General features: G+C 35.3%; 1 protein-coding gene across 4 annotated transcripts in view; it reads left to right on the top strand.

Annotated features, from left to right (window-relative positions):
• The window catches only part of ANAPC10 (anaphase promoting complex subunit 10), a 224,621-nt gene that overhangs the window by 36,088 nt on the left and 166,000 nt on the right, over positions 1-22,533 (top strand). For all 4 annotated transcript variants that reach the window (XM_045880382.3, XM_045880380.3, XM_045880381.3 and 1 more), the window contains exon 4: positions 4,521-4,641. In XM_045880382.3, the coding sequence (XP_045736338.1) occupies positions 4,521-4,641 (121 nt within the window). The remainder of the gene's footprint in view (positions 1-4,520; positions 4,642-22,533) is intronic.

Here is a 22,533-nt window from a genome sequence, read left to right as displayed (position 1 = left end):
GGTATCCGTACTCTGCACTTTGTTTGTTGGGAACTCTAGTGATTCCCTACCCTTTGTGACCTCTGGGAATTGTTTAGCTTACTGCTTCCCAGTAATTGTTCCTTTCCCAGCAACTGCTGTTCTTTGCTTGTCTTTGTAGTTTCACCCTCTGCATGTACAGCACACTCTGTGCAGACTTCTGGAGTTTTTCCGCGGGATAACTCCTTCCTCAACTTAGTGAGACTGAAAGATTCTCTTAGGCTGTGCCCTCCCTGCATTGCAGTCTAGAGATTGCCTTCAGTCAGAAAGCGCAGTTGTTCATAGGGCTCACCTCATTCATATCCATTCTCACAGGATTCTTAGTGGTGCCTGCAGATTGTTGTTTCATATGTGTTGTCAGCATTTAGTTGTCTATGGTGGGGGGAGGGGCAAGTCCTGTAGCAGTTATTTCTTCGTGTGCAGACATCTCTGATTGTTTGTTTCTTTGGGTTTTGTTTTTAACCATATCTGCTGAAACAATTACATTGAGGTCTTATATGTCCTCTTAAAACATATTTGTTGTCTTAGCCTTCAGTAAAAACTTTCATTTTAGTATTCTGTTCATGTTGATGAAAAATAACTTTTACACAAAGGGGACATTTTCCACCATTGTATGAGGAACAAAGAAGAATGTAGTCGTTTATTATATATGTAAGCCATTTATTTGCCTTTTGTTTTAGGCAAGTATGTGGGCTCTTTATGTCTCAGCCTCTTAGTAAAAATGTATCTAGCATGTTAACAGGAAATGATAAACAGAATATTATAACTATTTTGTTTTTTAGTTTTAAGTCTTGTACCTCAGGAGTTAGTAGCTACTCTTACATACCGTAGTCATACAGACATAGATTCAAATTCTGGCTCTGTGCTTTACTAGATATGTAAATGAGACTGTTTGCTTACCCTGAATCTGAGCCTCTGTTTCCTTATCTGTAATGTGGGCATGATAATGCTATATTAAATAGGAATGAGAACTTTTGGTAACAGAGCTGCTGCTGCTTTTTTTTTTTTTTTTTTTTGGTAATAGAGCATCTAATAACAGTGCTTTAAACAAGGTGGAAACTTATTTTCTCTTTCTCTTCATATAAGAAGAACCTGGCAATTCAGGAGTGGTATGACAGCCCCACAGTGTATGTATTGTGGACCTAGATTCCTTCTCTTTCCATTCTACCATTCTTAGCTCAGGAGTTGTATCCTCAAGGTCACCTCATAAGTCAAGGTACCTACTGGAATTCTACCTCTCATGTTCATATCCCAGGCAGCAGAAAGGAGTGGGGGGGGGGAGGTAAAAGGGGTATATCTTCCTTTAAATAAATGTTACAAAATACGGTCATTTGATTCAAATCTTACTGGCCATAACTTAGTCATGGGGTCATATCTAGCTTTAAGGGAAGGTAGGGAATATAGTCTTTTAGCAGGATGCTATGAAGAAGGAAGGCAAAGGGGCTGTTAGATTGGCATCCAGGAGCATCTGTCACTATTGTCTTCTCTTGCAATTTCATGGGTTCCCAGTGAGTTGAGAAATTATCCAGGAGTCAGCCGGTGGAGACCAAAATATCACCCTTGTAAAACTGACAAAGCTGATTCTTGAGAAAGGGGCTTACATCTGCAGTTAAGTGTGTTTCCTAATATTGAACCCTAGCATTAAACAGACTTGTCCATCCAGTCCATGAAAGTGCTAGGCCAGGTAGAGCCTGTCCCTATTAAATTTGTGGCATGAAGGAACAAAGTCAATGTGTGTGTCCTGTCAGCAGCTCTTTCTCAGCATAAAGGGAGGGTGGGTGAGGACTAGAGAGGCTGGGAGTGTTACTTACATCATCAGAAATGGGAAAGTGTTACCCTCTCCCTTCTCCCTTCCTACGATGCTTTATCCTAAGAGTTTAACATGATGTTTGGCACTGAATAAGCATTCAGTATATGGTGCTTATTATTATAATGATGATTTGAGCAATTTGAGTAGCCACCATGATGTCTCAGAATCTATGCATTTAATCTTCCCACATATGTTGCTATTTGACATGTAGCATGGTTTCTATGCAGTATTATTTTTTTTTACTTCACCATGAGATAAAATTGGTAAATAGTTTTAAAAGGCTGTATAGGTACTTTTAGACTAACAGTTTTTAAACTTTTGGTGAGGTCACCGTTTCATTTGCAAATGTAATGAAATTATGTAGATAGCATAAATTATACATATGCTTTCTGGGAATACATGGATCTGAAGAATTTATGGCAGATAAAATTTAATGAACTACAAATACCTCCATATTACTGTAAACTGGTATCAATGACTGTTGAATAAGTACAGTAAATTAACAGGAAGGTGAGAGTGGTTAAGATCATGTGAGGCAGATGGACAGACACATGTTTCAACTCTAACTGTGCCCACCTACTAGTTATTATTAACCCGGGTGTTACTGTTTTTCTTGTTTTAAATCAGTAAAATGAAGGTGATAATAGCTTCAATATCCACGGGAGAGGAGTAAATGAAATAATACATATAAAGCCTTACTTCTGGGCCAGAGTATCCACTTGCTCTTTTCTACTGTTGCTGTTGTTTTTATAGTCATTATTGTTGTTACCCTTCTTTGCCTTTCTGACCTCACCTTGATTATCTTGCAGGTTTCAGTGACTAAGTTATCTTGAATTACATAACTTGGAGATAGAATTATTCTGAGCAAACAGCTTGGTCCTTTAGATCTGTTTTTGTTTAAAAAAGAAAAGCAAAAGTCCTCAAGAGTAATCTTCATGATCTTTGATCTCTCCATAATAAGAAAGAACTTTCACAGCCTGCTTCTGGCTCATCAGGGAAACGGTCTTTTGTGTGCCCTTCAAAATTTCCCCTTCTTCCCTTGCTTCCTCTCATGTCTCCTTCCTGGCCCACCAGAAGGAGAAAGATGTCAGTTTGATACCTCTGGCCTCTTCTGAAAACCTGGTAATGGCATTTATCCTGTCAGCAGTTCCTGGGTATTTAGTGTTTTACGTCTTGATCTGTCTTTATTATTTGAGGAAAAGTCCTTAACTTTCCCCATTCCTTTCTGATGAACAGCTTGGGCTATAGAAGTTTGGTCCCCTCACTAAGAGCTACAGATCCCCTGCTGTTTTTATAGGTTGACTTTTGACACAGGCTACTTCTGTTCAAGGAGCTCATTGTTACTAAGTTAGTGCCAGTTTATACCAGAACTTAACTTTTAAAGCACATTTAAATAGACTTCTTAATGGTTTTTTTTGGTTGATGTTTAAAATTGTCTAGTGGTTTTTTTTTTTTTTTTCCAAATGACCCAAATAGCACATGCTCAATGTAAAAAAATATTCAGAAAATATATAAATCATGAAGAAAGCTCTCCCATAGTTCTCCATAGACTCCACCAAACTAGTCACTTCTACTTTTTTTATATGATTCTATCTCTATCTATATGTATGTATATAGATATATATATAATATATATCTATACATACATATAGTTTTATATGCCTTTAAAGTTTTTTTTCTTTTCCCCCAAATGAGATTCTTCTATATATAGTTTTGTATTCTGCTTTTTTCCCTAACCTATTATGTGTGTGATTGTTTTAAATAGTTGTATAGGATTTCATAGAATAGATATAATTTACTTAGCTAATTCCCTATTGAGATGGATATTTAGGTTGTTTATGATTTTTTAGTGATTTAACCCAGGATGGTAAACATTTTTCTGCATCCATTTTTGAGTAGTTGTGGTTTTTTTTTTTTTTTTTAGTGCATTCTTAGAAGTTTAATTCATGTGTCAAAGGCTTTGTACCTACTAACTGGTTATGAAAGTAACTTTTTCTAATCAAATTTGGGTATTATCAATCATTTTAATATTTTTCAGTGTGATAACAAAACTAACGTCTGAGTGTTTTAATTTCTGTTTCTTTGATTATTAGAGATTAAACATTTTTGTGGTTTTTGGCCACTTGCATTTTTTCTGAGATTAATTTTGTGTTATGTAGTCTTGCTAATCTTCCTAAGATATGTATATTTTAAAAATGGCAGAATTTTATTTCTTGTTTTAAGAGATTATATTTTAAAATTATAGTATTATATATGCTACAAATATATATTATAAAATTATATTACAAGTGATTTTGTTTTTGCTGGACTTAATTACTTAGCTAATTATTTTCAAGTATTGACATAGGAAATTAAGTAATTAGTAAAGAAAACCAAGCTTGTTAGAATAATTTATTTACCTAAAATACAAATGAATTTGACTGAAATTCTTAATGCTTATTTGCACTTTAAGGTACCTATTTTGGTTTAACTTTTTAATTTGCTCACATCTGGTTCTTGACCATGTTCTAGATAAGAGATGCCTGTATAAATGTGTATCTGTATTTTTACTTGTTCATTTTCATCATTGTTAAAATGAAAGGAATTGGAGATTGTTGATTGAAGTACTCATTTTAGCAAACTATGATCAGAAGATGCTTGGATATGATCCTTCCACATGATAAAGAGCATGTTTTTATTTTATTGCTTTTAGAAGAAAAACAACAGTGAAGACATTATGTATTTATGCGGACTACAAATCTGATGAAAGCTATACTCCAAGCAAGATTTCAGTCAGAGTAGGAAATAATTTTCACAATCTTCAAGAAATTCGGGTATGTCTTTCAAATTTTAAAAAATATGTTATCTTGTTACTCTTGCTCTTTAGAAAATAGTGACATTTGACACTAGATTAGACAGATTAAAATGTTAATACATAAAAGGAAAATTATTAATATTTAAGAAAACACTTTTAATTTTTTATATTTAAAAAATTTTTTGAATTCCGATTGTCATCTTAGTTTTTTTCCAGTGTTTTATTATGGAAATTTTCAGACATACAGAAAAGCTGAATTGTATAGTGAGCCCCAGTATACTCACCTCCTAGATTCTATAGTTATTAATGTTTTGCTATATTTGATTTATTATCTGTCCATCAATTCATCTAATTTTTATACTCATTTCAAAATAACTTGCAGATATTTGTACCTACCACCCCAAATACTTCAGCATAACATATGATAACTGGAGTTACGAATATTTGCTTCAGGTTTATTTTTTAAGGTACAACTTATATGCAGTTTCCACAAATCTTAAATATATTATTTGTGAATTTTCACAAATGCAAACATATGTGTAACCCCGACTCCTATTAACATATAGAACATTTTCATTACCCTGTAAAATTCCCTTATATCCCTTCCCAATCAATCTCCATGTCTGTCCTACTCTCAGAGGTAAGTGTTGTTCTAATTTTGTTTGCTTATTCATTCATCCATCTATTCATTCATTCATTCATTCATTCATTCATTCTATAGATCAGTTTTGCCTGTTCTAGCATGTCATATAAAGGAATCACAGATGGTGTAATTTGTTGTAAGGCTTCTTTCATTCAGTCTAATTTTTTGACAATCCATCCCTGTTGTTGCATGTAGCAGTACTTCATTTTTTCCATTCCTGAGTTATACTCCATTGTTTGAATATACCCCAATTTATTTATCTGCTGTATAACTTTTTGAAGCTATTAGGATAATGCTTTTGTGACCTGAATGTTATTAGTCCCCAAATATTTACATTTCAGAGATACTTTCAATGAGTTTGAACTTTGTACTTGTAAAGTTCTGGCCCTTCACATTTTTTCTTGTCAGAAAGTCATTGAGCTCAAATAATCATTAAAATCTTTTCAATTAGGTGATTCTGAGAGATCTGAGAAGCACCTGTGATTTTTGAAAGACTTCCAGCCAATTTGTGGCCTAGACTCTTATTTGACTTAGTGTTTATAAGACCCTGTCTCTACATTTATATTTCTTCCCTGAGTTAGTAATAAAATACTTAATAAGAATCACATATACTTTCATTATTTACTCATTAAATGCAGTGTTACTTCCTTGTGAAATTTGTTTATGTGTTGGCAAATAAGAATAAGTAAGGACATTGTCACCCACAGGTGTTTTGTTTTTTTGTTTTGCTTTTTCATCCTTTGAGGTAAGTTTGCAACTTTTTTGAGATGACCACCTGGTCTTATTCTAGTTATCTTCCTTTAATTTTAAGGGATGATCCTATACATTTTCTTGACTACTAATTTGTCTTTGAAAAATCATCCTAAGATATTCTTCTTTTAGTTTAAAAATATTTATTTTGTGTGGCCATACTGGTTAATATGTACTTTCCATGCTTGAAGAAATTCATAGATTAGTTCTTCATTTTCTTTGTAAGTTTCTTCGTTTAACCCAGTGCTTTTTTCATTCAGAATATTTTAGATTCTTTTTATTATCATAATTACATTGAGCCTTTTGCTAGCTCTTTTAGTCATATGATACATTTAATCAGTGTTTAATGCTTTAAGGACTTGAGATATTCTTATACTTTGTTAAACATTTTGTATTTATCACACGATTGGGTTACTCACAGTGAGCAGCCTTTTGGGAGCAGAGCTGGCTTGTTTGGTTTAAAATTAAAGGTTTATCATATAATCCCTCAAGCAGGTTGAATTATGTGACACTGAAAATAAAGTTTTGATCCAGGATGTGTGTGGCATATATTTGAAATGTCCACTAGATGTCACTGTTGTCCTTTAATTGCTAGTCTCATAATCTAGTTAATAAGACCTTAAGTAGTTAGTCTTCGTTGTAACTCGTTTTTCTCAGAGTATATATATTCAAATATTCTTTGATGCATTTTGGGAAATGTACATATTCATACGTGATTTCTAGGTTTATGTACTAAATATATATTTTGTATTCTTTTGTAAATGGGACAAACTTGGAATGATATTTGAACCATTTCAGAATACTTTTAATCTAGTTTTTGCTTCTATTATATCATTTAAGTACTGAAACATTAGCCACATAGAATAAGGGCTCTTTTAGGTAGTCTCTTATATTTTATTCTAAGTATGTTTATATTTCTGTGTAGTGACCACATAGCCTCACGAGACCAGTAATACTAAATATTACCAGGTGATAATGTAAGTTGTTTTCCTGAAAAACTTAATGAACATACTGCTTTTCTGCCACAGTTCTCACTAAGGAACCATAATTTTTGGATTTTGCTTTAAAATATTAGTGCCGCCTTTGCAGCTCATGATATAAAGTATACTTTATCTTTTAATTATACATCTTTTTACGTGATTTATTCTGTTTACCTTTTTTCCATTAAAGAAATAATCTGATATCATTTTGTTTTTTAAGGGAAGATAAGCAGATCATGCTTTTATTTTCTTACATTACTACTGTATAGGATATAAATTGTTATTTTTTAAAAAATCTTCTAACTCAGATACTAAGACAAATGATTAAAATAGTGTTAACTTTTATGAGGTTTTTAGAGCCATCATTTCATTAGTTATAGGACTGATTTAACTGAGTGGAAAATCCAACTAAATCTTTTTATATTTTTCCATGGAGGGTTGCCCACGGGAGGGTGTAGTGTGTATTGGAGTGTTTAATGGGTTTTCCTTTTTACTAGAAATTATGGATTTGTTTACTTGAAACACTCTAAAAACCTATTTTCTGTCATTTTATTATTGATTTGAGTTGATAACCTTACAAAAATTTAGTTCAGGACAAGAAAAGCTAATGGCTACCCCCTGTCTATCAAAAAATTATTATTATTATTATTTTTTAAAGATTTTATTTGTTTATTTGACAGAGAGAGACACAGTGAGAGCAGGAACACAAGCAGGGGAGAGGGAGAAGCAGCTGAGCAGGGAGCCTGATGCGGGGTTCGATCCCAGGACCCTGGGATCATGACCCGAGCCGAAGGCAGACGCTTAACGACTGAGCCACCCAGGCGCCCCAAAAAATTATTCTTTTTTTTTTTTTTTGATTTTATTTATTTATTTGAGAGAGAGAGAATGAGAGAGAGCACATGAGAGGGGGGAGGGTCGGAGGGAGAAGCAGACTCCCTGCAGAGCAGGGAGCCCCATGCGGGACTCGATCCAGGGACTCCAGGATCATGACTTGAGCCGAAGGCAGTCGCTTAACCAACTGAGCCACCCAGGCGCCCCCAAAATTATTCTTTTTCTGTCATCTGTTTTCCTTCATTTCAGTTATAAAACACACTATTCTATCTTGATCTTTGTAACCTCTGTTGAAAAATCTCTAAGAAGAGATCAGGCCTTCCCTTTACTCTTCTGGAATGCATATTTCAACCTCTATACCTGAGGAGGGACTTACAATGGAAATAAAGTTTAGACTTTCTGCTTATATTATACTTACAAGATACTCAAACTAGGTTTGGTTGAATAGAATGCTTTTGATGCCAGAACTTCTCTTGAATAACTTCCTTGATAACATGATGAATTCATTTATGCCACTTATTCTACTTTTTTGTTTTTAAAATTGTCCACCCTACAGATACTGGGAACCAACAACCTAAGAACATTTCATGAGATGCTTGTGATTTATTGCTTCTACACAAACTACTTTTTCTTTTTAATTTTTTTATTTTTTACACAAACTACTTCTGTGTAGAAGTGAGGACTTAGCATTTCAGAGTCTTTATGGCTTTATCTACTCAGAACACTTCATCTTGGGCACCTGGGTGGCTCAGTTGGTTGAGCGACTGCCTTCGGCTCAGGTCATGATCCTGGAGTCCCAGGATCGAGTCCCACATCGGGCTCCCTGCTCAGCAGGGAGTCTGCTTCTCCCCCTGACCCTTCCCCCCTCTCATGCTCTCTCTCTCTATCTCATTCTCTCTCTCAAATAAATAAATAAAATCTTTAAAAAAAAAAAACACTTCATCTCAGTTGTGTTACTTTTGTGCAGGAAGTCATGTTCATCATATTATTGAGGAAGTTATTCAACAGAAGTTTTCAAATAAAGATAAATGCTTTTAAAATTTTTATTTATCTATCTACCTGTTTAGTTATGTTTATTTTTTTCAAGTAGGCTCCATGCCCGGTGTGGGGCTTGAACTCACGACCTGGAGATTGAGAGTCCCGAGCTCTATGGACTGAGTCAGTCAGGCCCCCCACTTTTAAAATTTTTAAATCATTTGCCTTTTAGCATTATGTTTTGGTTTAATGCTGTTTTTTTTCCTTTGCCCTCAGAAGGAAAAATATGTGCGAAGGAAATGTTTTGTCATTTAGTGTGAGAAACCAAAGAATAGTCTGTCTTAGATGTAACCATTTTAACATCGTAGAAAACATCTCCAGCTAAAATTCAAAATTCAAGAAAACTTAAAGTCCTCTTCAGTTTGCCAACTAGTTATTTACCTCTTTAAAAACGATTATAGAAATTTTTGTACTTAAATATGAAACTAAAGTGATTTATTAGACGTAGAATGACAGCTCTCAAAATTATTTCTATACAGTTCTTTAAAAAACAACTTGTTAACTGAAGGTTAAATAGATATTTTCAGCATATGTGAAAGTTGTCCTTTGATTCATTGTTAGCATTTTGCTTCGAAAATTTGTGACTGCAAAAGGATAGAATATTAATGGAGCACAAGATTGTGCACTTAAGTGAATTTTAAGCTTTTTGTCTTCAGATAATAGAGCTGTTACCAAAAGATTTTTTTTTTTAAGAGGAAGCTTGAAACAAGTCTTCAGTGTTAAGAGAGCTGTAATGATATTTTTCTTTTCTTCCATGTGGGTGAGCCTTTTGGCTCTCTTCCTTGTGTCTTGAATCAGTAGCATGGCTATGGGAGTCCATATTTGGTACTTTGACAAAAGTGGTTAAAAAATCAGCTCTTCTGTTAGCATAACATTTACTATTATAATTTGAGTTCTGTTAATGTGTGTGGTAGAGTAAGAAGATGCAGACAAAGTCTCTGACTCTATCCAGCGATCTTAAAATCTACTTATATTTACTTTCTGATGAGGGGTCTGCTTTAAACAACTTGATATAAAGTGGAATGATTTAGGCGGTACCTATAAACATAAATTGGTTTGATAGGACAGTGTTTAATTTATTGAGCCTTTGGAAAAAATAGTTTTTGCTGAATTTAGCTAGTTTAAAAGAAAATGTTTTTAAAAATTAGTTTTTATAACTGACCCTGGGACATCTTTGAAATGAGTGTGGAATATTTTGTTGTGATACACATAATTTTTAGGCCAGAAATGTTATCCTCTCTTATCCCTCTCAAAAAGTAACATACGCAATTTTAAAAAAGTTATTCATGATTATATACATTACTTATTTCCAAAATGGAGTTGAGATGACTATGCATTTGGGGTTATTTCCTTTTGAATCTAAAATGTTACACAGTGGAATATTATGTATATATTTTAAAGATCTTATTTATTTTGAGAGAAAGAGAAAGTAGGGGAGGGACAGAGGCAGCGGGAGAGAAAGAATCTCAAGCTGACTCCACACTGATGTGGGGACCTGACCCTGAGATCGTGACCAGAACTGAAACCAAGAGTGGGATGCTTAACTGACTGAGCCACCCAGGCGCCCCTATATATTTTTTTAAGAGATTAATATTCTTTTATCTCTTGTTTTTTTGTTTGACCACAAAGACTATAGAGGTGTATCTGGCATTCTCGTTACAAGACAGACTCATGCTTTATTCAGTAGATATTTATTTATGACCTGCTAAGTGCCAGGCACTGTATTAGATACTGGGGATACAGTAAAGATAGTCACTGTTTCTTCCCTTAAACACTTCATAGTTTGGTGGAAAAGGCAGACAAATAAATAAAGAATTACAACAGAATCTAGTAAATACACATGGCGCCGTTTGAACGCAATGGAGTATTAGGAGCAATGTTTTAAAAACTTTTTCTAAAAGAGGTGATGGTTCAACTGAATCTTAAGGATAAATAGAAAGCCTACTCAGGTGGGGGATCAAGTAGAGGCATTTTAGAGGGGGCACAGCACATATAAAGGTATAGAAACAGGAGAGCATGGCATAGTGGCAGAACTGCAAGTAATTTAGTATTTTTGAAAGCTGGGTAGGTATGGAGGAGTGGCAAGGAAGACTGAAGAAGTGTTTATTCGTTCTACACATTTATTGTGATGGTAATGGTAATATGGCCTCCATATTAAAATTAAATAAATAATTTTACTCCATAAGCAGTTCACATTCATTCAGGGAACAAATGTATAATTGTTGCAGTGAAAATATATAGGCAAAAATCAGATTGTGCTTACTGTCAGACTTCTAAGGAGTTTAAACTTTAAATGAAGAGACATTGATAAAATTTAATCTTGGGAATGCTGGAGCTGGAGCAATGTGAAGACTGGGTAGGTAGTATCCAGGTGAAAATTATGAGGATTTAACCAAGGCCATGAGAATTGTATTCAAAAGAAAGGATGTATTTGAAGTAGAATCAGCAGAGCCTATGACTGATTGTTACCTAGGATATACTGGGAGTATGGGTGGGGGTTCAGGTAGGTGGGAGAGGGCATCTAGAATTCTTCTGTTTGGCACCTGGTTGGTTGTTGTATTAATCAGAAATGGAGTACAGAGTTAAGGAACATTGGGGATGGAGAGAAAGGTTAAGCTAATGAGATTAGTTTTTGTCACTGATTTCTGGTATTTTTTCAGATGGAGGGCTTTTCAGGGGGTAGTCAGGTAATTGGATCTGAACCCGAGGGAAAAAGTCTAGGTTAGAGGTGTAGATTTGAGAATTATCAGTGTGTAAGTAGAAGCTTTGTTCTGATTCATTCAGGGAACATGTATAGTAGAAAAGAAGACTGCCAGGGCTGGAACTACAGAAATGCATGCCAGTATTCAAGGGCTGGGAAGAAAAAGATGATTCAATGAGAAAAAGCTGAGAGGAACTGCTAGTGATGAGAAGAAAATCAAGAGACAGTGTTGTCTCAGAAGCTGAGAATGGTCAGGAATATCCAGTTAGATAGGGACTGAAAGCTTCCTGCCTAAGCCTGTGTTACATGTTTTAATAGGCAATTTATTTAATGCAATTCTGTACTAAGGCGGCTTCTGCAAGTAGTTTAATCACTCTTTGGAGCAATAGTTTCTGCATTTATAGATTGGAGACTAATGAAATTATTTAGTAGCAGGAATTCAGCTTCTCCTACCCTAGTATTTGGGCCAAGTAAGAAGATTCTGAAGGGGATTCTTGTTTTGTTTCATAATGCTTTGAATGGGAAGGTTTTATACTGCGGATGCACACTTAAACTTTGAAGTGGATGAGGTACTTTTAAGAGCATTGTGCTCTAGAGTCGCTTTTCTCAAGTGCTGTTTCGCAACAGTTATGGAAGAACTGCACTGTTTCTTGTAGGCAGAGTGATAGTAGTAACAGCCAAAGGCAAAGAAAACAAAAAACAAAATTAAAAACCCTTTATTTAATTGTATGGCAAGATACAATACAACAAAAATATGCACTTATGAAAATGAAAATGCTGTGGTTTCAGAGATACAGATTACCAACCCCTTTTATATAAGGAAAGCCTACTGAGTGAGCATAGCCGGCTGAACAGGGCAGGGGGAGGCACCTGGCTGAGAACTTAGCACAGTGTCAGAAACAGTAGACCTCTAATATCAAGTTGTCAAATAAATATATCAGCAGTCAGTCCCTACGCTTGCCACTGATCCATGCTTGTGTAGTTTGCTTCAAAAAAGATTATTTGGGCAAGTCTGATTCCTTCTCTCAAACATTAAAAAAAAATTTTGTAATGGTGATAAAAAACATAAAAGTTACCATCTTCACATTTTTAAGTGTATAGGTCCATAGTATTAAGTGCACTCACATTGTTGCACAACAGATATCCAAAATTTTTTTCATCTTGCAAAACTGAAAATCTATATCCGTTAAGTAGCTCTTCCTCATTTTCCCCTCACCTTAGCTGATAACCACCATTCTGCTATCTGTTCCTATGAATTTGGCTACTTTAGATACCTCATGTAAGTGGGCTCATACTATTTGTCTTATTGTGACTGGCTTATTTCACTTAACACAATGTCATCAAGGTCACCCAGGTTGTAGTAGGATATCTTCCTTTTTTAAGGCTAAATAATATTCCACATTATGTTCATTCATCCATCCATCTGCTGATGGACCTTCCGCAAGAGGTGTGAATAATGCTGTTATGAACATGAGTGTGCAAACATAAATATCTCTTTGAGACCCTGCTTTCAGTTCGTTTGGGTATATGCCCAGAAGTGGGATTGCAGGATGAGGTAATAGTTCTATTTGTAATTTTTTGTCTTTCTCAGAAATATGACTCACAAGAAATAGGCAAGTTAGCAGCAAGACTTGATATAGAGAGATAGTGATATGGGGGGGTGGGAAGGTGAAGGGCCATGTGCATTCTGAAGTTTTAAAGTTAGAAGAGTATAGACTGTGAGATATGGGAGGCGGTAGGATGGTGTATAATGAATAGAGTGGATGCAGGGACACAGTCAGATCGACCAGCAGAGAGAAAAATAGAGTTGAACGAATGACTGGTGCTCCCAGTGTTCTTCATTTGCTGACCTCTCTGGTACCTGGTTATTTACTTTCTCCAGGGTTCCCATGGGCGTATAAACTTTTTGGTAAGCACCCTTTCCCTGGAGAAACTTTTGAATGCAACTTTCTTTATTCTTGGTAACTAAAAATGGCCCTGATTAGAACAGAATGAGCTGGAACAAATTTTGCTGAAAACTGCTGAAAAATTTTATCATAATTTTAAAGTGTATTTTAATTGAGGTCAGCCCACTCAGGACCTTCATTTTTTTTCTCAGCCTCTTGTTTTATGCATGGTGAATGAAGAATTAATAATCTCTAAAAATTAGAGGCCAGTAGCAGATTTTTGATAGGATCAGTGCTGTGTTTGGAAGAGAAGAAATCAGCACATGAATTTTGATTTAGATTGGATTGACCATCAAGAACTGTTTTTTGAGTCCTCTTGTTCACTCTTACTTGTGTTTGTCACCTCTGCTGTTTATTCAGCACTCTCAGCACGCATGTCACTGTGCTAAGCAGTCACCACTCACTATTTCATTCTGTCTCCAAAGCTCAAGTGGTGATCAGATGTTGTTGTTATCCCTATTCAGGGAAAGTTGAGACTTAGGTTACATGGACGTTTTGCTATATGGCTCACTCTAAATGTGAGAATGTTAGAGCTGAAAGAAACTTTAGAGGTAACCTATTTCATCAAAAACTTAGATGCTAAGCAGTCAGGCAGGTAATGTAACAGCAAGATTCCATGCCTTTATGCAAAGGGAGCAGCTTCTATGCAGTTTCAGCCTTTATTGCCACATGGGAATGTAGGCCCAGTATTGTCAATCTTGAAATTTTGAAGGAGAAAGTGGGAATCTGGATTTGAGTGTAAAATTTCCCTGTTTTTAAAATATGCTGGGCAAACAAGGTATGTCCACAGGCTGGATGTGGCTAAAGGACCACAGTTAGCAACTTCTAATAAAGTACAATCCCATTAATTTACAAATGAGACATAGAGGTGGAGTGAACTGCTCGATGTTCCACAGCAAGTCAGTGGTATAGCTGGGAATCAACATGCAATACATATTCCTTCCGTTTTTTTCCTTAAAATCACATTAGATTATAAATTACCATAATATTTCCTTAAATTTTTTAGAATAATTGAAATGTGGAGCCGAGGAAATGAGCTAGTGACGGGATAGATTGTAGAATTTTGAAATGTATTTAAAAATTATTTACTCCTTGATATATTCTCTTGAAAATTGATTGATACTGTAATGCTAATGCTTTTGGCATAAACATTTGCAAATACTTGCTTTTCTTTCTGTTGATTGCTTTTGCTTAATGATTGTATAAAGAGCTTTAAACAGTGTAATTTGGAGCATAAAATTTCTAAGGAAAAAAGAAAAAAATCTCCAAACCTCTGAATAAAAGAGTGAGAATATTGGAGTGGAAACTGTGGGAATATAAGCCAATTGATTCTTTCTTCTCTGGTCATTTTACCTTCATAAGGGAGTTAAGAAAAATCATCATTCTAGGGTTTGCAGGTTTGGGGGGCAGTGCATGGTTTTTCCTCTTGTGTTTGCAGTTATAGTTGATGGTCAAAAACAGAAACAGTAGCTCAGCAATCTCAGCAACATTTTCAGAATAAATCGTCTACTTTGTAATTAGCTTAGAATGATAATTAGCTAATTGAATGGTCCACAGCTAGTCTTGATCTTGGTGCTTAATTAAGTAGGACAGAGGCACTAGGCAGAGGAGATTGCCAAGGAACTCTGATGAGAAAAGATCTAGATTCAGACTAAGTGGTACCATAACTTTAAGACAGTAGTAGGGAAATTGTCCAGATAATATGTTAGCTCAATTTTTATTGAGCCTAGAGTCTTTTATCTCGTTCCAAATTAATATGGTGTTTACTAAGTAGCTGTGTAAATTTTCTGTTACTTATTTTTGATAATGAAGAGTGTAAGTTCTTGCTGTGGGGGGGTGCCTGGGTGATTCAAATGGTTAGGGATCCAACTCTTGCTTTCTGCTCGGGTCATGATTTCGGGGTTATGAGATTGAGTCCCACATCAGGCTCCGCACTCTGGGGAGTCTTGCTTGAGATTTTCTCTCTCCCTCTCCTCCTCCCTGCTGCACGTGCTCTCTTTCTCTCTCCAGATTAATAAATAAACCTTGAAGTAAGTTCTTGCTCTGGGTCCTATATATTCCATAGGTTCCCATTTCTTGGTCACCAGATAAATAAAGTTATCACATGGTGACAGGTACCTCAGGTTGAAAATACATAATATCAAGAGAATGAGAAGACAAGCTACAGACTAGGAGAAAATATTTGCAAAAGACACATCTGATAAAAGACTGTTATCCAAAATATACAAGATACTTTTAAAACTCAACAATAAGAAAGCAAACAAGAGGCCAAAGACCTTAATAGACACCTCACCGAAGAAGATTTGCCAATGGCAAATAAGCATATGAAAATATGCTTCACATCATGTTTTCAGGGAAATGCAAATTAAAACGAGATACCACTACAAACCTATTAGAATGGCCCAAATCCAGAACACTTACCATGCCCAGTGCTGGCAAGGATAGGGAGCAGCATGGGCTCTCCTTCATTGCTGGTAAGAATAGAAAATGGTACAGCCACTTTGGAAGACAGTTTGGTGGTTTCTTACATGACTAAACATACTAGCCATATGAGTCAGCAGTAGTGCTCCTTGGTATTTACTTAAAGGAGTTGAAAACTTATATCCACACAGAATCCTTCACATGGATGTTTATAGAGCTTTACTAATTATTGCGAAAACTTGGAGGCAACCAGGATGTCCTTCAGTAAGTGAATGGATTAATAAGCTGTGGTACAATCCAGACAATGGAACGTTACTCAGTGCAAAAAAGAAATGATCTGTCAAGCCATGAAAAGACATGGAGGAGAATTAAATGCATATTGCTAAGTGAAAGAAACAATCTGAAAAGGCTGTTTGTATAATTCCAACTATGTGGAATTATTTGTATAATTTCAACTATGTGACATTCTGGAAAAGGCAAAACTATGGAGACAGTAGGAAGATTAGGAGCTAGGAGTTGGGGTGGTAGAAGGGATGAATAGGCAGAGCACAGAGGATTTTTAGGGCACTGAAAATACTCTGTAGGATACTATAATGATGGATACGTGTCATTATACGTTTGTCCAAACCCATAGACTGCACACCAAGAGTGAACCTTAATGTTGATAATGAGGGAAGCTCTGCATGTGGTGGTGGGGGAGCGGGAGGTATATGAGAAATCTCTGTACCTTCCTCTCAATTTTGCTATGTATCAAACTGCTCTAAAAGTTGTCTTTTTCTAAAAAAAAAAACCAAAACTCTCTATCTCCTTTCCCACCTGTCAGGGAAACAAGTTTTCATAGGATTTGACTGGCATGTTGAACTCATCTGAAATAATTATAACATGCTGGCAACTTCTGTTTTCGCTACTTCTTCCCTAAGACTACATACTTGCTGCAAAGCAAATGAGATTTCGTAATAATGAGTACACTAATATTTTTCTATAGGAAAACATCTCCAATTTTATAATAGAAATTAATAAAATAATTACAACAAACTTAGAGCCAATTACTATTAAAATGCCATTTTAGTGTATTATATATCTACTTTATCTGTATTTAGAAAGCAACTTTGAAAATACACAGATTCTAATTCTGTAAAATGTTTCGACTAAGTAGTGTTATTTTACTCTAATTTTAAAAGAAGAATCCCTGGGGCGCTTGGGTGGCTCAGTTGGTTAAGCGACTGCCTTCAGCTCAGGTCATGATCCTGGAGTCCCTGGATCGAGTCCCGCATCGGGCTCCCTGCTCGGCAGGGAGACTGCTTCTCCCTTTGACCCTCCCCCTCTCATGCTCTCTCTCTCTCTCTCATTCTCTCTCTCAAATAAATAAATAAAATTAAAAAAAAAGAAGAATCCCTGTTAACATAATCTTAAATTCTTTAACTTAACTGAATTTCAGTTTTATATGAGTTAACCTAAGTATTCAGATTCAGTAAACTCCTCTGAAGTTGAGGAAAAACTACTCTGATTATTTAGTAGTAGTGTGTTTAGAGTGTGTTTTTGCTTTTTCTCTCATTTAACTTAATTGTAGTGAATCTAGCCAATCAAAAATGCTGTTTACATAGTTTGTCTCTTTTTATAATAGTCATATACAGTAATAACTGTGGCCTTTGACTTATTCCTCTAATTGCCGTTTCTTTGAGATTCATGAGAAAAATGAATAGCCCTTTATTTTTTTATTTTTAATTTTTTTAAAGGTTTTATTTATTTATTTGTCAGAGACAGAGCGGGCACAAGCAGGGGTAGCGGCAGGCAGAGGGAGAAGCAGACTCCCTGCTGAGCAAGGAGCCCGATGTGGGATTTGATCCCAGGACCCTGGGATCATGACCTGAGCCGAAGGCAGATGCTTAACCGACTGAGCCACCCAGGTGTCCTATGAATAGCCCTTTTAAAAAATATTGCATCTGTTTTCATTGTCCACTAAGTATGATACTCATTTTAGATATAATTGCTAAAACTGCAAAACTTAATCTGAAAGCTCTATTTTCCTATGTTTTATGAATTACAGTTAAGAGGTGTTACACACAAAACTTGCGTAAGGAATGACTTTGATGCCAGTAGTCTTAAAAGCTTATTCTTAGATCTTCAGACTGTTCTTCCAAGAGTTGAATTTCCTATTTTTTTCCTTTTTTTTTAATTGGGAGCTGCTTGAAAGACATGCATGTTCCTTAGTTATTATAAATACTATATTTTGCTTATATTATTTTGTAAAATTGCTTTTAAAGAAGTTCTCTTCAGCAGCATTGCATAGGCCTACATTGAGACATATAGAAAATTATAAAATCTATTATTGTAATTCTGTTACGAATATTGTTGAGGATGTAGTCCACTATATCACAAAGTGGTCTTTTAATACAGATCCAGAGTAAAAATATCCTTCCAATGTGGATTCGGGAAAGAGCATTTTGGTTATTATAACACACACGCACACACACGTTCCTCTTCTCAAGACCTTTCAGCTTAGGGACTTTGGTAAATATAAAAAACCTGTTGTGCGGGGGCAGTGGTTGAGTGGGAGGAGTATGGCAACTCTGTTAGTCACCAATAGATGGTATTAGCAGTTGTTTCTGTAGTTAAAAATTTGCACATATGATTAAATGGACTTAATGATAGCTCTTTGGATACTAATCTGTTTTTAAGTACAAGAACCTCTGTACTGTGTCAGAACGAATAATGATACCCCTTTGCTTTGACTGCCAGGAACTGTGGAGCCGAATTTGTGACCTACTTAATAATTGTACAGGTATTTTTGTGCAGTAATCTCATCCTTCTGTCGTTTGTTAAGTAATTTTATGGAATATTTCTTTTTCTTTGTTTTTAGTTTTTATTTAAATTCCAGCTAACATGCAGTATTATATTAGTTTCAGGTGTACTGTGTTGTGATTCAACACTTCCATATATCACCTGGTGCTCATCATAGCAAGTGCCCTCCTGAATCCCCATCATCTGTTTCATCCCTCCCCCCGACCTCCCCTCTGGTAACGCAACCAGAGAACTACAGTTCTCTGTAGTTAAGTGTTTCTTTGCCTCTCTCCCTTTGCTCATTTGTTTTGTTTCTTAAATTCCACATATGAGTGAACTCATGGCATTTGTCTTTTTCTGACTGACTGACTTTGTTAAGCATAATTCTCTCTTGCTCCATCCATAGTAGTTGCAAATGGCAAGATTTCATTTTTTTTTTTTTATGGCTGAGTAGTATTCTATTGTGTGTGTATATATATACCACATCTTCTTTATCCATTCATCAATCGATGGATACTTGGGCTGTTTCCATAATTTGGCTATTATAGATAATGCTGCTATAAATATCAGAGTTGCATGTATCCTTTTGAATTAGTATTTTTGTATTCTTCAGAGAAATACCTAGTAGTATGATTGCTGGATCACAGGGTAGTTCTGTTTTTAACTTTTTTTTTTTTCTGTCAAGTAGTGTATCTTTCGTTTTTAAGTTTTTATTTAAATTTTTTTTTTTAAATTCCAGTTAGTTAACATACAGTGTAATATTAGTTTCAGGTGTACATTTTAGTGATTCAGTACTTCCATACAACACCTGGTCTCATCACATATTTTCAACTTTTTGAGGAACCTCCATACTGTTTTTCAGAGTGGCTGTACCAGTCTTCATTCCCATCAACAGTGCAAGAGCGTTCCCCTTTCTCCGTATCGTTGCCAACACCTGTTGTTTCTTGTGTTGTTGATTGTAGTATGCCATATTTCTTATCAGCTGCCACAAATCTCTGATGGCTTCCACTAGTACAGGGATAGTATCTGTCTTGATCATCCTTGTGCCTGAGTACCTGGCACATAGGTATTCAGTTAATGTTTGTGCAATTTTTTTTTTTTTTTTTGGTCTATGCAGTGGCCCTTGTACTTACTCTAAAGATAGTGGAGGGACATTTGTTTTAGCTTTGCTGAAGAAAAGGTCCCAAAGCAGATTAGTTTTTTTGTGTGTGTAATTTTATTTTGGTTTTTAAACCGATTCTACTCAGGCAGCCCCACTTTATGGTATAAGCATGTGATCTTAGAGATAATGACTAAAGGGAAAGTAATTTACCAGGGAGAATCCAGGAGACTCAAGTTAAGCTCTTATCATGGCCCTAAGGTGATGAGCTTAGGTTAAGTATGATAAGGAAGGCACTTCAGGGAATGAGAACAAACTGAGGAACGAAAAGGAATCTGTCTTCACTCATCTACCTTAGTATTTTAGGTAGCTGCTTCACATTTAAGATAATAAAAGGATAAAGAAATCAAAATTTTTCTCAGCTAGTTTGTAAAATCTAGTTGTTAAGTGTTAGCTTTATCTACTTATACATTTGACTATTTCTCTGAGGAAAATTAGTGAAAGGCATTGAGAAGTGTTCCTTGCTTTAAAATACTTATTTTCTATGAAGAGTTGCCTTGTGTTGAGAGAGAATTGTCTAAGGCAAATATGGAATTCAAATTTGAAAATTTCCTATTGACTAAGATAAGGATTATCGGTGGCATGGAATTATGACTCACTGAACTCCATTTAACCTGAATCTGTAGTCATTTGAAACTTGCTGCTATTCCCCCAGAGTCCTGTTGTACTTGCCATTGAACGCAGAGTTCTCTAACCTTGGCTTACAGGGGCAAAAACCCAGTCTGTTTCATAATCTGCAATCTGGGTTTTAAATATTGTATTCAAAGTGGGACAGAAGGATGAGACCTAAGCCAGAGGAAGGAACATGTTTCTAGATTATTTTTGCCACATGCTGCTTTAATCACAGGTTTTGTAGTCAGATTGGAGTTGCAGTCTTGGTACTGTTAATTTCTTTATTTTGTGAAATAGGGCAGTTTCTCTGTTCTTTTTGAGCCTGTTTACTTTAAAAAATGAGACTCACAGTACCTGTTTTGTTTGGGTGGTTGTGAAGATGAAATGAGATTAAGCTGTGTAAAAACATCTGCAGCATATGCCAAACACATAGGAGGTTTCTCAGTCAATATAAATTTATGTCCTTCCGTATGTCTTTTTTCTTTAGTTTTATAATGGCTGCTTGCTTTATCCTTACTCATTCATGACTGCACAAGGTTGGAAAGTGCTAGATAAATGTGTCTTCTCTTTATTAAGTCATGCTCCTAGTAATAGAGAGTAGATAGGTTGTCTTGGATTCAATTCCTTACTGCCGGATCTAAGTGTGAGGTTTCTTTTTTTTAATTAATGTTGATACTTTGCATTTCAATATCAGTTGTTCAGAGTTGTACAGAGCATATATCCCATGCAGGTTTTCTAGTTTTTGTGTTTTATTCTAATGGAATTTCCATCGACAGTGGATTAAATATTACAGATTCAGTTCTTTAAAACTACAGCATCAGTGGCATTAGTATTATGTGGCTTTTAAAAGGGAATACATAGTTTAGCAATTTTAATTTTTCTGATGATCCAGTTAATAGCATAAGATCTGTTGGATCACATGTTGATCCATTGTGTCAATATACTAGATCTTTCTTTACAAATTGAGGCAGTAGTTTGCTAACTTGGATACATCCTTTGATTTTGTACTCTGTTATTGAAATTTTTTGTGCTTATGGGATTTATTTTTATTTGATTTCTTTAAAAAGTAAGCAAAGCTGACTTGATGACTCTGAATTCTACTTCTCAGCCCTTCTACTTTCTTTGCAGAATATATTCTTTTAAACTAATACAATATTTATAGTAATAAACTTATAGAGTAGGGGGATAAATGGACATTTAAAAAAATATCATTTATGTACATCTTAACTATCATTATTTTTAGTCAAGCCAATATTTTCGTAAAAGCTCTGTTTATCCTAATTGCACAAATATTTTTACAAATATTTCCACTAAGCAGTGAATGAAGCCCTGAAAGTTACTCTAGCCAATCTGAAGGCTCCCATAGCAGGGAAGTTGAGAGTAGTAATTGAATTTTGGGAATGCACAAAGGCTTGCTCCTGTTAATAGGCATTTGCTTTTAGGACAGTTTGCCCTAATGATTGAAAAATTGTTTCTGTTTGAAATTGGTAAAGCAAAAACAGGAAATCACAAAACATTTTTTGCTAGAATGTTAAGTAGGCTTACTTGATCAAATAGTTTTAAAGAACATTACTGTATGAAAAAGTTACTCAACTTACTTTAAAAATCCTTCTTTGCAAAGAAATTTGATACCTTGATACCTGCAGTATTAAGGCAGCTTTTCACTTCTTTGTGGCCTGGCCTAACAAATGATACTTTTGGCTTAGAGATCAGCAGTTATTAAGTGTGACAGTTTGGATGACTTTGTGTGGGTGTATGTGGCCAGGTTGTTGTACAGGCCTGTGTGTGGAAGATCACATGTACATACATATATGTGAGAGTGCATTTGGGTTGGAAGTGATATGAAAAAAAATAAATATTGTCTTACTATTATTAATAAAACTTAATGATATGATTATATGGATATCAAAACACCCTTATTCATTCATTCATTCATTCATTTATTCATCTCTTGTTGCTCAGTAATAATTGGATGTCATTCTTTTATACAGTGGTTTTGAAGCTTGGCAGCTAGGTGATACTGGGAATGACTGGGTATTATCTCATAGTTTT

The sequence above is a fragment of the Mirounga angustirostris genome, unplaced genomic scaffold (assembly GCF_029215605.1).
Source record: "Mirounga angustirostris isolate CCGP_5_RB_7025 unplaced genomic scaffold, mMirAng1.0.hap1 SCAF_2, whole genome shotgun sequence".
Lineage (NCBI taxonomy): Eukaryota > Metazoa > Chordata > Mammalia > Carnivora > Phocidae > Mirounga > Mirounga angustirostris.
Note: the sequence above shows the minus strand (reverse complement) of the source record. Positions and strands in the feature narration are given on the sequence as shown.